General features: G+C 62.6%; 2 protein-coding genes across 3 annotated transcripts in view; one reads left to right on the top strand and one right to left on the bottom strand.

The window, feature by feature from the left end:
• Positions 1-13,581, top strand: part of LOC112812650 (cohesin subunit SA-2-like) — a 69,196-nt gene extending 55,615 nt beyond the window's left edge. The window contains 14 exon segments of the mRNA XM_073902091.1: positions 21-227; positions 1,313-1,389; positions 1,810-1,897; positions 2,118-2,198; positions 2,898-2,990; positions 4,105-4,267; positions 4,752-4,900; positions 7,207-7,308; positions 9,457-9,608; positions 9,928-10,062; positions 10,396-10,574; positions 10,645-10,750; positions 11,353-11,443; positions 12,355-13,581. Coding sequence (XP_073758192.1) covers positions 21-227; positions 1,313-1,389; positions 1,810-1,897; positions 2,118-2,198; positions 2,898-2,990; positions 4,105-4,267; positions 4,752-4,900; positions 7,207-7,308; positions 9,457-9,608; positions 9,928-10,062; positions 10,396-10,574; positions 10,645-10,750; positions 11,353-11,443; positions 12,355-12,369 — 1,638 coding nt within the window. The 3' untranslated portion in view covers positions 12,370-13,581.
• The window catches only part of PPP2R3B (protein phosphatase 2 regulatory subunit B''beta), a 59,838-nt gene continuing 55,089 nt past the window's right edge, over positions 13,491-18,239 (bottom strand). For both annotated transcript variants that reach the window (XM_025857553.2, XM_025857554.2), the window contains exons 11-13: positions 18,076-18,194; positions 17,900-18,006; positions 13,491-14,260 (exon numbers count right to left, since the gene is read on the bottom strand). In XM_025857553.2, coding sequence (XP_025713338.1) covers positions 14,110-14,260; positions 17,900-18,006; positions 18,076-18,194 — 377 coding nt within the window. In that variant the 3' untranslated portion in view covers positions 13,491-14,109. The remainder of the gene's footprint in view (positions 14,261-17,899; positions 18,007-18,075; positions 18,195-18,239) is intronic.

Below are 18,239 nucleotides of genomic sequence, written 5' to 3'. Positions count from 1 at the left end.
CCCCCCCCCGCCTTGCGCAGTACCTGGACGCAGCCCTGCTAGAGCTGGACTGCCTGGTGCAGCGGCACTCGGACGTGGCAGTGCTGGAGGCCTGTGCCCGCGCCTACGGCACTTACTGTGACGAAGGGGGCTCTGCCCACTGCCAGGCTGCCCCCGCCTGCAGCCGGCTGGTGGACATGCTGGTGGACGTGCTGACCCCACTGCTGGACGTGTTCATCCAAAATGAGGTGCTGGCTGTGGGGGTGTTTGGGGGAGTGGGGTGTGTGATGTGGGTGATGTGCATGTTGGGTGTAGGTGTGGGTATGGAGTGTGTCGTGAAGGGTGTGGAGAAATCCACGGCGGTAGGGAGGACGTGCTGATCGAAGATGCTTAGGCTCAATCCTTTCTGTTCTGTTGACGTTTCGTAAAGCTGCGCACCTGTCCGGGGTCAGCTCCGTGAACTCGCCAGCGTGTACCTGGGGGACCGGCTCTTGGTCTCTGGGGACACAGGGTGGGTTCTCCGTTTGAGCCCCGACTGTTCCTGCTGCATCTATGACGGGTGTGGGAACGTGTGGGGGCTGGTAACAAAGTATTCCGTTATTCTCCGCAGGAGCCCCGTAAGCCCCCAGAAAACACGCCCTGACAGAGGCACTGGCCTGTCTACACTTGGCGGGCAGATGGTTTCTGTAAAGAGCCACATCATAAACATTTTTTGGCTGAGCGGGTAAACCTGTTCTCGGGTGGTAGTACGAGAGCACCGGAGACAACACGTCACTGGGGCCGTGTTCCAATAAAACTTTATTGACACAGACAGGCTGAAGGCCAGGTGTCTGGCCCTGCTTCAGGCACTTTGCTTGTGAGGTCCCGCTTATTTCCACAAGCAGGACTCCAGGTTGCGCTTGCATATCCCCCAGCCCAGGGCCTGCCACGAATGTGGGGAGCTCGAGGTCAGCGACAGGCTTCTCCGTGTGTTCTCTCAGCTGTAAAGTGAGAAACGTGTTCCCTGTCATGCGTTCTTGACGGGGATGTGAGGGAAGTGCACAGAGATGGTCGATCTCAGACCCTGACTGTCCTCGTCGTCGGCAGCCTACGCGTCTTTGGGGGTGTCCTCTGCTCCCTCTCATTTCCTCCAGAGCTGGACACAGAATGGCCTGGGGCACTGTTGCCCTTTTTGAGATTTTAAAGAGCTGCCTTCCGGAAACTGGGGGACAGAGCAGGCAGGAGCGCAGGCCTGGCTCGAAGCCGGTCTGGCATCCCGGGGAAGCCTCCCCCCCCCGCCCCTGGAAAGTGCCTGTCCCGTCACCACCCCCTCTGCTCTCTCCCTGTTGTGTAGAAACAGGGCCTGTTCCTTGGACACGGTGAGATGGGGCGGATCTGCTCCACGCTGCGGAGACTGGCTGCCTTCTACAGGTGAGCGGGGCGACGCGCGGCCGGTTCCCTCGGGGGGGACACACATGACCCCCAAGCCATGTGCCTGCTGCCTTACTCTGACAAACGTCCCCGTGTCCCAGGTGAGGCAGGGAGCGCTCGGACCTTTGGGGGCTGTCCTGTGGGTGTGCCCGGTGGCTCTGGGGCACCTGGGAGCCCATCCTGCCCACCTGGGGCCCCGAGCCGTGTTCCCAGGAGCAGGGACTGCCTCACCAAGCAGGTGCTGGACGTCGTACCGGAGGGAGCCCAGCTCAGCCATCTGGGGTGGGTGGCCCCTCAGCCGGCCAGGAAGTGATCCCTCAGCTCCAGGGCCTACTGACCAGTGTTCACGGCCCACCTGGGGGATGTTGGAGCTCCTGATGGGGCTGGGCCCTAAAACTCCTTGTGTGCGTCTCTGGCCAGCGCACACGACCTGAGCAGCTGGAACCTGTACGAGAAGATGGATAGCCTGCTGACTTTCCGGAGGCACCAGGGCAGCCTGCCCACTGAGGTGAGGGCGGAGGGCGTGAGGGGTGGGTCCTTGTTGGGGGCAGGGGGGACGGGTTCTGAGAGGAGAGAAGCGTCCTGAGGGGAGGGAAGCATGGGGGGAGGGTCCTGAGGGGAGAGGGGCAGGTACTGGGTGAGGTCTCAGGGTCCCCTGCCAAGGAATATTCCCAGGGTGGGTGTCCCATCCACATCCCCAACTCCATGACAGGCTCCGCGCCCCACAGGTTGTCCACTGTGCGCTCCAGTGCACCTACTATGCGCTCCTGTGGCAGATCGTCGCAGCCACGGACCGGCTGCCGCCCCAGGTGGGTGAGGGGCGCGGAGGAGGTCAGGTGTGGCCTGCGGTAGTCTGGGAGGAGGGGAAGATGGAGGGGGACAGGGCCGTCATTGCCGCTTTGACAGGCGTCCGCCCCCACCACTGGCTGCATCCATCCTCCCGGGGTCCGGCCAGGGCTCCTGGACTCTGACATGAGAGCTGACTTTGGGTCATGGCCGACACCGCCATGCAGCCTGTCCACCTGCCATGCGGAGTGAGGCTCAGGTGATCTCTGAGTACCTGCTTCTGTGTGCGCTGGGTGAGACCCTTGTCCTTGGCTGCTGGCCCGTCCCTTAGTTTGAAGCCAACCACACTTTGGGGCTATACTTATGGTTTCCTGGAAACCTGCAGGCCTGAGTTCCTTGGGATGTAGTGTGGGCCAGTGGGGGCAGAATATGGTGTGGGGGACCACGGAGATACAGGGAGGGGGGATGGGGGAGGGGATATGGGCGTAAAGATGGGGGAGGGGAGGGGGAGGGAGATGGGGGAAGGGGGATGTGGGGGTACACGTCGGGGAGAGGGATGTGGGGGGAGGTTGGGAAATGGAGGACGGAGGGTGGACGTGAGGGTTAATCTGGGTTGGGATGCACCTGATGCGCTGGCTCACCTGAGGCGGGCAGGTACCTGGCGAGCTCGCTCACGGGTTCACCTGACGGGAGGCACCTGCACGCTGGCTGCTCGCTGGCAGGAGGCGCTCCTGGACTTGAGGAAAAGGCTGATGAAGTTCTGCCTGGTCTGCCGCGTGTACCTGAACCACCAGAGCAAGGTGCTGAGCGAGAAGGTGCGTGTGTCCCTCTCCGTGCTCACCGGGTGCTCCCAGGGCTGGCCGAGCAAGAGGAGGGGCGTTAGAGACGCCCGGGCACGTGTGCTTGTGATGATCAGGGCACTCAGTGTTTCATGGGATGCTGTTTCCTCCTCTCAGTGTGTGTCTCGTGGGGTGACATTTGTCCTCAAACAGTGTAAAGTCGTGGGAGCATCTCATTTATATGAAGTGGTGTGCATGCCTTTGCACACCCCGATTTATGGGAACCCATGTGCATGCCTCTCCCCCCCCCCACCCAGTGACGGGAGCGCAGAGCCCGCGTGCACGCCCCCCCATTGACGGGAGCCCAGAGCCCACGCTCACGGCCCCGGTTTACGGGAGCCCATGCGCACGGCCCGTTTATACCAGCCTGGCGGAAGCTCCTGTCATCGGCTACCGGTGCTGTGGTGGTGGACACGCTTTGGGTGTTAATTCCTGCCCACCGTGTCTCTGGTGGTTGCGGTACACAAAATCTTCAGGGTGATCTCCTGTCTCCGGGGAAGCCGTTCTAAAGGCTTCACGATGCCGGACCCAGCCACCCTGCTTCCCGCCACCTTACAGGCTCAGTCACCTGCCTGCTTTTTTCCGATGCGGGTGTGAATTTTAAAAAGACCCTCTCCCGTCGTCTTAGATAAAACCCACCTCCCGTTTGACCGTCGATGGCTGAGGAGGTTGAGCGTGTGTCTCCTTTGCCAGCCACTGACTCGGTCCTGTGACCCCGTCCCTGCCCCGCCCCCCTCGGTCACAAGTATGTGTCCGCGGTTTGCTGTCCATGGGGCTTTGGCCACGGCCTTAGCCTGCACCGCTGTCCTGCCTGGATGTTGGGGACATTTCCGCTCACTGTGTGTTGTTCCTGGTGTGTATGTTGTACATCTGTGTGTTGTGTGTTTCTGGTGCAGAGCTTGCAGGGTGGGGTTCAGAGGGGGAATGTCTTCGAGGGGCCGGGGGCTGTACCCCTCCGTGTGCTACGGGTCTCACCCATCCCTGGGTCGCCCTGGGAGGCTGCGGGGGCAGCAGACGGGATCTGTCCTTGTGGGGTGGATGCCTGTCCCTGTCGGTGCACCCTCACCCCCACCCCCTCACACCCCCTCAGGCCTTCATCCTGCTCTGTGACTTGCTGCTCATCCTGAGCCACCAGGGCCCCGAGGAGGACACGGGCCTGGGGCTACTGTTCTTCGTCCCCGATCATGTCCTGCAGTGCAAGCTGCTCACCTTCGTCAGGGAGCACGTGTTCCTGGAGGACACAGGAGCCGCAGGTCAGCCTCCCAGGGGCCTGGAGCAGGGAAGGGGGAGAGACCTTGGGGTGGGGATTCCTGCGGCAGCCCAGGGGCGGGAGGGCCCGTGGGGGCTTGGGGTGGGAGGTGGATGGGCCTTGTGGGGTGCTCTAGCACCCTGGAATCTGGAGCTGCATTTCCCACACGTCTGTCTTCCTGGTTCATGCTGCCACAGAAGGGTCGGGGGGAGCCCTGACCGGGCGGTCAGGACCTGGAAACACAGGGGCCCTGCGGCACTCGGTGCTTCCTGTGTGGCCCTGGGTCTGTGCTCTGGGGGTCAGCATGTCCAGGGGTGGTTCTGACCCACTGCTGTCCTGGCACTGGTCCCCGGAGACGACGCCGGCACCCCTGAGCCCACCCATCGGACTCCCTGCTGTGCCCTGTCGTGCCCCTGCCATGCCCCTGCCTGCCCCGTGGCAAGGGGGGGCTGCAGGATGACATGGCAGAGAGTGGGCTGTCTCTCCAGGTCCCAGCAGAGTTTACAAGGAGGAGGATGCGGACGAGCTGCATGAGCTGTTCCACAGGAGAAACATGCTGGCCGTGGTCTGTAAGCTCATTGTCTGCAACGTGCTGGAGATGAGCGCGGCCGCTGACATCTACCAGTTCTACCTGAAGGTCTCTGCCCGGCTCTCCCGTCCCCGCGGCCCGAGCTCACCCTCCCCCGCCCACTGCTCTCTTGTGTAAGACACAGGATTGGGGTAAAAGATTCCAAATGCACGGAGAACATGAGTGGAAAGTACCCAGATTTACGGACTCATTGTCATTAACTCGTTCTCCCGTTCCCTTCACCAACTCCCGTGGATCAGCCCACCTGTGTGCGCGTGTGGGTGGCATCCCTGTGAGTGCCTCATAAGCATTTTTAGAACCTTTTTTTTTTAAGATTTTATTTCTTTATTTGTCAGAGAGAGCACACAAGCAGGGGGAGCAGTAGGCAGAGCAGGCAGAGGGAGAAGCAGGCTCCCCCCTGAGCAAGGAGCCCCATGTGGGCTCGATCCCAGGACCCTGGGATCATGACCTGAGCTGAAGGCAGACGCTTCACCAACTGAGCCACCCAGGCGTTCCTCATAAGCATTTTTGTATCACTAACACCTCTTTCCAAACCTAACTCCTAGAGAGTACTTTCATTTAGAACAACACATCTTGTCTTTTAAAACTAGGTGGTCTTGTTCAGTGAAGCACTGCTGTTTTAATTTCATTCTTTCATTACTACTGAGATTGAATGCAAGCCCTGTGAGGGCAGGGACTTGATCTTTTTGGCTTTGATCGTTGACGTATCCCAAGTGATTATCATCACTGCCTGGTATTGACAAAAGCCCAAAAGTTTTGATGAATGCATGGATGGGTAAATGGATGAGCGCATGGGTCGATGGATGGATGGGTAGATAAACAGATGACTAGATGGGTGGATAGGTGGTTGGGTCGATAAGTGGGTGGATGGATAAGTGGCTGGGTGGGTGGATGGGTGGATGGAGAGATGGATGGATTAATGGGTGGGTGGGTAGATGGATGGGTGGATGGATGGATAAATGGATGGGTGGGTGGGTAGATGGATGGATGGGTAGATGGGTGGATAAACAGATGGATGGGTAGATGGGTGGATAAATGGATGGATGAATAAAGGGATAGGTAATGGATGGATAAATGGGTGGGTGGGGGGTGGATGGATAAATGAATGGGGGGATGATGGGTGGATGAGTGCATGGGTCGATGGATGGATGGGTAGATAAACAGATGACTAGATGGGTGGATAGGTGGTTGGGTCGATAAGTGGGTGGATGGATGGATGAATGGGCAGATGATAGGTGGATGAGTGGATGGGTAGATGGATGGGTGCGTAAGTAAACAGATGAAGAGATGGGTGGATAGGTGGATGGATGATAAATGGGTGGATGGATAAGTGGATGGGTGGATGGGTGGATGGGTAGATGGATGGATAAATGGATGGATGGGTAGATGGATGGTTCAATGGGYGGGTGGGTAGATGGATGGTTCAATGGGCAGGTGGGTAGATGGATGGTTCAATGGGCGGGTGGGTAGATGGATGGTTCAATGGGTGGGTGGGTAGATGGATGGTTCAATGGGTGGGTAGACAAATGGATGGCTGGGTGGGTGAATAGATACATCTGTCAGTCACTGTCACTTCCTTTCTCAGAAATCGTCATCTCAAGACCTTCTTTTGGTGTCTTGTAATACAACGAAGACATTAGTCTTTTGTTATCTGTGGGAAATACGTCCCCTCGATTACCTTTTAATTGAGTTTTATTTTTGTGACGGTATTTCTCTTCCCGTTTTAACCTCACGTGGTCCCGAGCTTTATGGCATCGGGTGTAGGGACAGGCTTGCCTGGGTTTTCCCCTGCGTCTTGTGTGTTGGGGTGGTGCTCTCCTCTCCCGGGACTTCCCTCCTATGCAGTTGTGCCCTGAGTCTACCCTCCTAGGTCCTGGGGGCCATGACGGCGGCCGTGCGTTGTCAGACATTTGGTCGGCTCTTGCGGCTGTGCGCCCGCGGGCTGGCTCAGCTCTGGCACAGGCAGGTCGGTGTGATTCTGAGAGGCCTTGCTCCCGCTCCCGGCCCACAGTTCCCCTGGCGGCCCTGCCTTCCCCACAGAAGGAGCGCCCCTGAGGGAGGGGCCCAGCCAGTGCTGGGGGCGCAGCTGGGCCCCTGGACTGCGACGCCCGATGGCCACAGCTTCCCCAGGTCGTGTGGGATGCGCCCTGTCCTGCCGGCCCAGGGCCTGGCCCCGACACGGGGCCCAGTGGGTGCTGAGCGCACAGTGGGATCCACGTTCACGGACTTCCTGGGACCCAGACAGTGGGTCTGGGCTGCACGGCCGTCCTTAGTTTGTCATCTGGGAACACGCGTAGTAAGGAGGCTGTGCCTCGGTGGCCACCGTGGTGACGGTCCTTTCCTTGGACTCGCAGCACTACCATCACTTTGGCGACATCATCAAGGAGACCATGACGAGGACGAGGCAGAACGACAGGCTCCGCAATGCGCTGTCCCTGCTTCTGTGCCTGCAGCAGGTGAGCGGACGGTTCCAGAAGGTCTGACGGCGCCCTGCGACCGCTGCCTGCGGCACCAGGCCGCCCTGCGTCGCCCAGGCCCGGAGGGGTGCGCCTCCTTGGGGACACACCGGGCACGGGTGCCGCTGCGCCTCACTGCCCGCTCCTCGGGAGTCCTGCACCCGTTCGTGCCGTGTGAGCAGCCGCTCGAGATGGGTGCACGTCGGCGGCCTGCCGGTCACAGCGTGCCATGGACGGACGGACGGACGGACAGGGTGGCTGGCAGGTCAGACCCTTTTTCCTCCCGTGTGCTGGAGGCTGCAGTCCAAGGTCAGGGTGCCAGTGGGGTCAGGTTCTGGGGAGACCTCTAGAGGGTCATGGACGGGCCCCTTCCGCCGTGTCCTCACGTGGCCACGGGTGGAACTCAGAAAGCTCTCTCCGCACACCTACGAGAACGCTACCCCACCGTGGGGGCCCCGCCATCCCGACCTCATCTGCTCCCAACCACCTCCCAAGGCCCCGCCTCCCAGCAGCCCCCCTGGGGGCCGGGCTTGCACGTGTGGACTCTGGGGGACACAGATGTTCAGTCCACCACAGCCGGCTTTCCCGGTGAGCCGGGTCTCCTGACAGTGACTCAGGGGGTGTCCCCGACCCTCAGGGTGGACGTCCCCCATCCCCCATCCACTGACCCTCAGGGGGTTGTTCCCCCCTCCCCCATCCACTGATCCTCAGGGTAGGTGTCCCCTGCAGTCCACTGACCGTCAAGAGTGGTTGCGTACCCCCCTCCCCCATCCACTGACGCTCGGGGGGCATCCCCCATCCCCCATCCATTGACCTTCAGGATGGGCGTCCCCCCATCCCCCGACTCTCAGAGTAGGCATCCCCCCTCCCCCGTCCACTGACCTTCAGGTGGGTGCCCCCCCTTCCCCGTCCACTGACCCCTGAGGGGGAAGCGTGTGTCTTCTCCGTGTCAGTCTGTCATGACACCGTGTGCACGCGTGTGTGCTGTGTGACTCTGGTTCTTCCATCCCCGTGGCAGCTGGTTTACCCACATCCGTGGAACCACGACTTGGACAGGTGGTGTGTTCCCTGCTCTGTTCTGCTTTCGGACGGGCGTGTCCGCGCCTAGTGTCAGGAGGGGCCACGTCCACGTCGCAAGGCTGTGTGGGGTCATGCGACAGCGGGGTCTCGAACTCAACTGTCTGTCCCTGTTCTGTGCACCGCATCTGGGGCCACCCACCCGGCTCTGAGCTCTCTGCAAGGACTGCCTGTGGTCCTCAACGCTGGGGCCACGGTGGCCCACACAGCCGACCACCCGCCAGCCTCCGGGGCTGCCGTGGTCTCGTCTCCCTCTGGGGAGTTGAGCCTCCGCGGATGTATCAGGAAGGGCCGGGATCTGGCATCCCCTCTTCCAGCGTGGGTCCCGGTCCTCGTGCTCGGGCTGCCCGTGGGCGCGGTGGGCAAGGCCTTTCTGCAGATACTTGCTGGGCCGTCTCTACCCCGTGGTTTTCCTGGAACACGGCTTCTCGTTCCCGTTTCTGGAGGCCGTGTGCATTCCCGACCCTCACACTGAGGCCTGCCTTTAGGTCGGACTCTTTCCTGCCATTTCTTGTTCCTTTGGAAACGGCCTCCTTCCTCGTCCCCATAGAACGGGTCTGCACGTACGACGTTGAGGTGATGCAGATTCCCCAGAGCGAGCGTGGAACAGGGGCACGTCCCGGCCATGTCGCACCCCCCGTGTCCCCTTCCGTGTGTTTGTGTGTGTGTGACTTCTCTGTAAATCGGGAGCTCCTTCTCCCTCGCTGGTTTCCTGTTGAGCCTGACACACAGGAGCGGTCACTGAGCCGTCGCTGAGCAGACGTGACGTGGCAGTCTGGGTGCCTGTGGGACGTTTGCAGGCTGCCCGCCGCCCCCCCCCCCCCCCCCCCCCCCCGCTGCGGGTCGTGGTCTGTGCCGCGTGGTCCCCGCCCCCTCCCCCATCCCCACCTGGGGGTGGCTCTGCGGAAGAGCCTCCTGCACCTGTCCTCTGCGGGTGTCATGGGCAAGTTTCGTCACTGGGGGGTGCTGGTTGGGGGATGGAGGGGAGGCTTCTCTGGATGTCCTTGAACCTCAGTCCCCTGGGACGCGCCTTTGACGACCCTGACCCCACGGCCCCTTGTGCTCCCGCAGCTGTTCCAGAAGCACGTGGACACGTATGGCCTTGGCTATGACCCCATCGAGTTCATCTGCGGCCCCTTCTACTCCATCCGGCTGCTGGCCCGCCGCTTTGCGCTCACCCTCGGCTTTGACCGCGCCCGGGACGCTGCCCACCTGATCCACAGGTGTGTGCTGGGGGAGGGGTGCTCTCTGACAACACCGCCTCCTCTGCCCCGCCCCTGGCCAGAGCCCTGCCTGGCGCCGGGCTCCTGACTCTGACTACCGCCCCTGGTTGGAACCCCGCTCCCCGTTCTGACCCCCGCCCCTGGTCTGAGCCCTGCCTGGCACCCTGTCCCCCGCATGAGCCTCACCTCATGCCCCGCTCCCCCAGGTGAGCCCCACCTGGCACCTCGCCCCTCCCCCGGGCCTCAGCTGATACCGTCCTTCCCATGTGAGCCCCACCTGACGCCCCCCCTCGCCGTCCGCTGGACACCCTGTCCCCAGGCGCGGGCTGGCCTTTGCCTTCTCTGAGTCCCCAGTGCCTGAAGAGGAGGCTCGGCAGCGCTTCCCCAACCTCAGCTTCCTGCTTGTGCTCGCTGAGTTCTCCTGCAAGATCCCGCCAGCGGAGCGACAAGCTGCGTGAGTGCGCTGGGGACCTGGGAAGGCGGGACCCCCTGGCGGTGGGGGCAGGGACGGGCTCCTGGGGACACGGGGGGGGGGGGGGGGTGGAGCCCCTGTGGGGAGGGGAATGCGGAAATGGGAAGGTTCTTGGATGCGGACGACCCTGCTGAGGGCTGCCTTCCCTGGGCTGACGCGGGCCTGCTTGGGGTCCTGGGGGGCGCTCAGGCCTCCAGCATGGCTCCATGGTCCTTAGCCCCCAGCAGGGGATGGACACCGGGGGCCCCATGGGTTCCTGGGGATCTTGCCGGGTCTCCTCTGACATCCCCCTGCCACGTCCACCCTTGCCCACAGACTCGCCCAATTCCAGGACTCCATTCCCGAGGGCGTGCCTGTCTTTGGGGAGGGGGACATGAACCCCATGCTCGTCTACCGCAAGTCCCTGATGAGGACAGACTACGTGGCCCAGGGGGAGGAGGAGCCCGCTGCCAACCCGTTTGACGCCATATGCAAAGACAGCAAGCGGCCCCAAGGTGGGGAGGGTGTCCGGGGTTGGGAGGGGTGGCCCTGGGGCCCCGTGGCTGACCGCTCCTGGCACCGCAGAGCTGCCCGTGGGGACGTGCTCCACCTGGACACCAGACACCCTGGCCAGCTCCAGCGCAGGGGACAGAGAGACGAGAAACTCCTCCAAGGGCCAGAAGTCCAAGAGGTGAGGCCGTCGTCCTCCAGGTCGGGGTGGAGGGGTCTGTCCTCAGTGGGGCAGCCTGTTGGGCCTCTGCCTGCCTGGTTTCGTGTTCATCCTCGTGGGTTTCTCCAGAGCAGAGCCTTGGGTTGGCCGTGAAGGGTTGCTGGTCTGATGGGTTGGGGTCCTGGTGTGAATCTGAGGCAGGGACGGGGCTGGTGTGATGGGCTGGGGCCCCGCGAGGGTCTGAGGCAGGGACGGGGCTGGCCTGGTGGGGGGGTTCTCGGTGTGGGTCTGAGGCAGGCGCAGGGCTGGTCTGCCCATGTGCAGAGCGCGCTGTCCTGTAAGAACGTGTCCGGAGTGTAGCCAGGGGCTCTTGCCGACTGCCGCCACTGCCCAGCACCGAGCAGGACTGCCCACAGTGCAGAACGGGATGGGACGGCGTTAGGGGTGCCACTGGTTGCCCACGATCTGGGGACCGTGCCTTGTCCACGTCTGTGCATGTCCTGTGTTTTCCCAGGGCCGTCCACACCTGTTCCCGGCAGGGTTCGCACTCCCAGGGGCCTCCGGCCGCGGCTGGGGCACTGCCTCCGTCTCCCTGGCAACCGGCCACCCTTTGTCTCTGGCAGGGACGTCTTTGATGTTGACTTCCTGTCGTCGGAGGACTCTGAGAACTCTTCCAACGAAGACGTGGATGTGGAAGGCATCTCCGTCCACGAGGTCGGTGCAGGCTGGGCCCCGGGCGGTGGCCACGTGGGGGCGCTGGCCTGGGCCTGCCTTTCCTGCCACGGGCCTCACATCCCAGGGTGGTGCAGAGGTGGGACGTCCCATCTGATGGGGTGTCCTGGGTGACGCTGTGGCCTCTGTGCCCAGCGGGGGTGGGAGCAGGTCCGCCTGCATGTTTGTGGCGGTGGGGGGGGCGGCGCGCGGGTGTGGAGATTTGGGCTCCATTCGACAGCTCACCAGGTGTCTGCCGTGTGGACGACCACCTGGCTGCCAGACTGGGGGTGGGGCAGGCCGCTGAGCCGTCCCAGGTGCGTGCGCTCCAGGCTCACGCGGTGTGCTAGGGGCCTGAGGCTGGCAGGGTGTGGTCCCATGCTCTGGACTGCTGCTTGGCTTAGGACTAGGTTTTGGGGTGCCCTGGGGTCCTCAGCATCTCTGCTGGCTCCTGCCTGGCGGCCCCCAAGTCACACCTCCAGAATCCATGGGTCTGACGTGGCCCTCAGAGCAGTGCAGAGGCTCATGGCAAGGCAGCCCCGCGTGGACACCCCCCCCATGGGCACACCCCCCTCCCCCGTGCGGACACCTGGGGTGGAGTCAGTGTGCCAGTCGGGGGGCCCTGGGCAGGAGCGTGGGAAGGCTGCGCCCTGTGCCCATTCCACATCCCCCGCCCTGCTCTGCTGCTCCCAGGGCCTGGCGGGCGGGGGTCCCAGTCCACTGCCCACCCCACACTGACCGGAAACCAGTCCGAGCCACGGTGTGCACCGCTCTCCGTGTCTCTGTCCACATGCGTGTGTGACACTGTGTCCTGAGGGCTGTGTCTCTGTCCACGTCTCTGAGTCCTGAGGGCCGTCCGTGTCTCTGTCCACGTGTCTGTGGGTCCTGAGGGTTGTCCGTGTCTCCGTCCCCAGGGGGCATCAGACTGAAGAAGAGGACACACGCCCCGCTGGGACTCACGTCAGGAGTTCTGCGTTCCTCCTCGGTTGCTGCCTTGCGTTCCTGGGCTTGGGGAGCCAGTGGCGTCCAGGTGCGGCTGACCCAGGCCCCTGGGGGCTCCAGGCGGATGATGGTGACCCCTGCCATCCGCCCCTGCGCATCCCAGCCCCGTATGTGGGGAGAGGGCCAGGTGACCGTTGACTGGGGCCCCCGCGGGGTGCCCGCGCACCCACCCACCTACCCACCAGGTGCCTACCCCCCGCCTGCGACTTCCCTCTGGCGACTGCTGTGCTTGGCTGGAAGGTTCCGGAACCAGCTTTGCCCCCCGCCGTGGAGCATGGTACTGGCTCTGTAGTCCGGCGTGGTCCTACATGGAGCGGCTCTAGCTCTTCCTTTCCCGGCCCAGGGCCCCGCTATTGGGCGTTTCCTGGTGTCCAGTGCTGAGGGCCGGATGCAGGGCAGGTACGGGCCTGCTGCCTGCGGTCGGCTCAGCACCTGCTCACTTCAGGCAGACCAGCTGCACCCGACTCGGGGCGGGGGCTGAACGCACATAGGCCGCCCTCCCTGGACACGCAGGGTGGGGCACTCTGCGCCTCAGATCCCGTGTGGGTGCCACGCCAGAACTCCCGGGGCCACTGTGTGGAGGAGGACGCCCCCATGTGGACACGGACAGCCAGGCCGGTCTGTGGGGAGGACTCCTGCCGGTCGTGCACAGGCAAGAACGCCCCGGGAGCTCAGGCCTCTGCAGCCCTGCGTAGGCCTGGGCCAGGGGGTTTGCCGTCCGAGGGGCGGGGGGAACACCAGTGCCTCTGGCTGTGCCCTCTCCAGGACTCTGGAAGCCGCTGTGGGAAAGCACGGCCCTCGGCCATGGCGTCAGGACCACGGGTGGCCCGCGTGCAGGTCTGGGCAGGAGGGCCACCCTGCTGGACACTCCGGGCCCCAAGGCCTGGGACCCTCGGCCGGGCTTCCCGTGTCCCAGAGCCGTGCACACTGTGTGAAGTCTCCCGTGGGGACACTGCCGTCTGCCCCCCGTAGCGTCCCCGCCTGGCGTCTGTGCCCATTGTGACCTCCGTGTGCTGTGTCGTGGGCAGGGCAAGCCGAGCCCGTCAGAGAAAATTCTTAAATTCTTTATTTGAAAATACAAACGTGATCTCGTAAAACATTTTTAAACTGCTATACACACCAAATAAAAGTTAACTTTACATGTTTTGTACATTTACATGAAAACGTAAGTACGCTCGAAGGGGTGCTCCCTCCCCAAACCCCGCGTGCAGGGCTGCAGCTGGGGCGGCACCTGGAGACGCTCCTGTGGACGGAAGGTCCCGGGGCCACTGTGGCACCGGGGCCCCTGGAATGTTCCTGACCGACGACGTGAGAACAACACAGGGCCATCCAAGCCCCGGAAGTCCGTGCGCGGCTCACGCCCCCGAGGCCGATGCTTTGGAGCAGAACGTGGGTCCCCTGCAAGCGGCCGCTCGGCCGTGCGGGTAAGTCTCCAGACGCCTGCACTCAAGAGCTAGGCGGTGGGGCCGGCGTATCTCCTCTCCCAGCCAGGGGTCCCGGGCAGGCGGGGACACACGCTCAATGACCATCTCACCAGCTTCCGTGTTGAATAAATAAAAATTTATCATCCCATACAAATCACTTCATTTTCTAGAACAGACAGCTCAACGATCAAACGGTTTTGTTCTTTACACGAAAGCGGCTCTGCATCCAGACCTGGGCGCAGGTCACGAGGGCTGCAGGTCCTCGTCCTCACACGCATACTCGTACAGCTCGACGGTGCCCAGGCTGGACGGCGCCTCAAAGAAGGGCCTCTGGGCTAGTGGGGACCTCAGGGAGCTCAGCTTCTGGTCCACAGGGCTGAGCTCGGCTTCGTACCTGCAAGGACGGGTGGGTAAGCACACAGGGGTGCGGCCGCCACAGCCCGGGGGCAGGGCGCCCCTCTTTCACTCACACGCGTGGGTTCGCGTGCGCCACAGCCCGCGAGGCGCCGCCAGCAGCCCCCGGACGGCTGTGAACTCACCCTGGGGAAGCCTCAGGCCCAGCGGGGTCACTGGCGGTTTGCCTCCACCCCAAGGGAAGAGGAGCTGTGCCCACACTTGGAGGCCGGCGTTACCTGGACACCCGCATGAGACGTGGTGCCACGAGGTAAGAGGCCACGAGTCGACTTTGTGAACGGGATCAGACGATGTGACCAAGTAGGGTTTCTCTGGGGCCAACCTGTGAAGATCCCCCGTATCCACAGGGGCATCTGACACGTCCATGACGACCCCTCTGCATCTCAGACTGGGTGGGGACCAGGCAGGGACACACGCCCACTGGCACTCAACATCGTACCGGACATTCTAGGAAGCACGGTGGGTGGGCGGAGAACGTGAAAGTGTCCTCCTCACCCGCAACGTGACTGTCCACGCACGAAGCCCCAGAGAACCGATACAGACACTCCTGCAGCCAACAGGTGCATCGAACACAAGTGCCAACTACAGATCGACAGACCGTACTGCTGTGCGTTTTCCACAGAGAGCCACAAGTTCCAGGTTTAAACTACCTTCCCAACACCAAGCGTCAGGAAGCACTTATGTCACAAAGGACAAAGACCCAGGTGCCAAAAACCACACAATCCTGGCGGGAAAGCATGATACCTGACTATGCGCAGACACACACGCTTGTGGGTTAGGAAACACGGCATCTTCGAGATGCCCACCGTCTCCACACCACGTGAGATTTTGGAAAATGAATAACTGAATTTTCCATCTACTGTCTTGTAGGAACAGACAAGCTTATCCTTAGAGGCTTGCTGTAAAGGCGGAGGAACCGACGACACGACCGTGAGAAAGAACGCGGGCAGCATCGGACCACGGGGTTGCCGCGTCACCACAGAGCTGCAGACACAAGCCCAGGAGGCTGGTGAAGAGCGCAGATGGGTTCAAAATCCACCCCACAGCCAGCCGGTGGGGCCAGGGAGTCGATTCTCCAACTCTCCCCGCCCAGAGACCCGGCACCAGGCCTGCAGGCCTCTTCAGGAAACCCACAGGCAGATTCCATGACTCCTACGGAAACGCAACGCACCGCGTGGCCCGAACGCCCGTGAATGAGGAGAGCGAAGGCCTCTCCCTCAGGCCATGGTGGTACGAACAGGCTGCAGAGGTGTGTGGACAGACGCACAGTGCACTGGGGAGACCTGGCACGCCCGCGTGTCACCGTGAACGTGGCCAGCCCCTCGATGGCTCTGCCCCAGACGGTGTTGCAGCAGCGGAGCAGGGACCTGGACCCTCACCTCACGCCCCACGCAAGTCAGGATGGGCCACAGACCTGGACGTGGAACTGAAACGTGCAGACAAGAGCTCTGTGGGTGTGGACGAGGCAGCAGAGTCTGACATGGGACAGCAGAACACAGCGTGTGGTGCCAATGGACGGACACCTGGCACTTCATCAATGAGAACAGCGTCTCTCTCAAGACACACATTCCAACGAAAACAGTTGGAGTTGGCCACAAGTTTGGAGAAAAAGTCAACAAACCACAGATCCGACAGAGAACCTATATCGATGAACCATGAAGAACCGTAAAACCTCAGTGAGAAAGCGGATGATCCGACGTGGAGAACGCGCAGAGACAAGGCACATCCCCTGGGGACCACGGAGGCCCGACGAGGACAGGGATGCTCACAGCCACGAGGGGACACGCCCGGTGGCATGCCAGGGACGGGCTGACATGTAAATGACCGCAAGCAGACCGTGCTGACGAGGATGTGGAGCAGCTAGAACCATCACCCATAGTGGGATGCCGCTATGGGTTCTGGTGAAGGCAAACAGGCGTCCCCACGTGACCCGCAGCCTCAGGCACCGAACCCAGAGACGTGAGAACCCGCGTTCACACAAGGCCAGTGTGGGAATGGTTCACAGCAGCGCTATTCACACCTGCCCAGAACCAGAGGGGAAGCCACCGAATATCCGTGGCCTGGCAGGTGGTCACCCAGAGTAGGAACCCTGCTCAGCGGGGACACGGAGTGCCCGACGTGCCCACCGAAAGGCCCGGCTCGCTAACACCTTTTGCTGGCAGAGCCTGTGCGAGGGGACGGCGGGGTTCCGCTTCTGTGACGTCCAGGAAAACCACAAATGCCAAATGAAGACCAGCCCAGCACCTGCGAAGAGTCTGAATGGGGAGGGACGGGGGATGCTCGAAGTGCCCCCTGCCCATTTGAAACCCTCCTGGGGGTGGGGGTCAAGACCCCCGAGCAGGCAGCCCCGTGGCCACCAAACTGAGAACTCCTGCATGGAGGGCCCGTCGCGAGGGGCAGAGGGGACGCCCTACCATGGGCTCCGCTCCTGCACCACAAACCACATGTGGAAACATGCCTGACCCTGCGTGACCCTGACCCGGGGGCTGAGTGGCCTCTGATGGGAACGGGGAACATGCGTGTGACCTGATGGGAAAAAGGAACAGGTGTGTGACCTGAGCCCGTTGGGTCTGTGTGCAGACACTGGAGTCCCCCCACCCTTGAACACAGGCCTGTTTACACGCCTGAAGGCCCAGGCCCGGAGGGTGGAGCGGGGCTGGGACCAGCCACAGGCCTGGGAGCAGGACACCCCCCACCCCCACCCCGATCCCGCACACAGCCACGGGGGAGAGGAGTATGGGCAGCAAATGAGCCTCAAGGCCTGTCTCCCTGCGCTGGCCTCATGAGCAGGTACCAAGAGGACAAGGTTCCCAGCCGCGGTGACTCTATGAGGGTCTGTCGGGTCCTTGCCCCTGAGCCGGGCTCTCCAGGACCCCAGCTCTGTGGTGTGTGCGCCCTCCGCAGTTGGTGGGAGGCACTGACTGGGCAAGAGACGTCCCAGGGTCCCGGGTGACCCAAGGGTCAAGACGGAAGGGAGTTGGCCACGATGTGGGGGCGAGGAGCAAGCATATTGGCGGGGGGGGGTTGTGAGCGTGGGGACGGGGAGAGGCTGGGCTCTGGGCCACAGGCCTCAAACGCCCCTACTGCACAGCCTGCGCCGGGCCCTCTTGGCTGGTGCTCCTGGGTCCCAGGTCTTGGGGGCAGAGCAATGACACCTCTGGGTCTGTTTCTGGGACAGGGGCAGACACAGGGGCACCAGGACAGGCAGGGGGCTGGGCCTGCCCGCACTCACGCCCGGGGCCCTGCTGTGGCTGCAGACTTGGAACCTGGCCTAGCTGGATCGGCAGCCCCCGTGATCCTGGGAAGGGGCCTCTCGAAGCTCCTCTGGGGCCAGGCCTGTGCACAGGCCCCCGCCGGGCATGAGTGGCTTTCACTGAGGATTCAGGACACCCACCGCCACCTTCTCTTCCCCACCGAGGTTCCCTACTCACAGCCGCGCACGCTTGTCAGCCGAACATCACAGGTGCCCGAAGCACGCGGGGGAGCAGCCCCCACGAGCCACTGTCTCTGGCCCGAGCCCATGGGGGGGGTCAGGTGGATGTGGGAAAGGAGGCGCCCGCTGCCCCACGTAGCACGCGTGGCCCTCCCGGCCATCTCTGCGTCCCGTCCGCACACTCACCCATCCTCCCAGGGCTCTCCCACAGCCTCCTCGGCCACCAGGATGTCGTACTCCTCGGCAGCGTACTTCTCCCAGTCGGAGAGCTCAGGGCCTTCGCTCTCACTCTCCTAGATGAAACAGGCGTGTCACGCGGCGCGGATGCGGCCGCCACCCCACGTGCTCCTTACCACACTCACCCTGAGCAGGGAGACCTGTTCCTTCTGCTCATGGTCGAGGTATTTCTCGATGTTGAAGAAGGTATCAAAGAACACATTGGCGAGTTTACACTTCTTCAGGTCATGGAGGGTGATTTTCCCTGCAGGAGAGGAAACAGTTCAGAGACGATTACTCCCGGGTGAGA

Source organism: Callorhinus ursinus, unplaced genomic scaffold (genome assembly GCF_003265705.2).
Source record: "Callorhinus ursinus isolate GAN/ISIS: 27379988/994484 unplaced genomic scaffold, GSC_fseal_2.0 scaffold16, whole genome shotgun sequence".
Taxonomy (NCBI): domain Eukaryota; kingdom Metazoa; phylum Chordata; class Mammalia; order Carnivora; family Otariidae; genus Callorhinus; species Callorhinus ursinus.
This window is presented reverse-complemented; position numbering and strand designations above follow the sequence as displayed.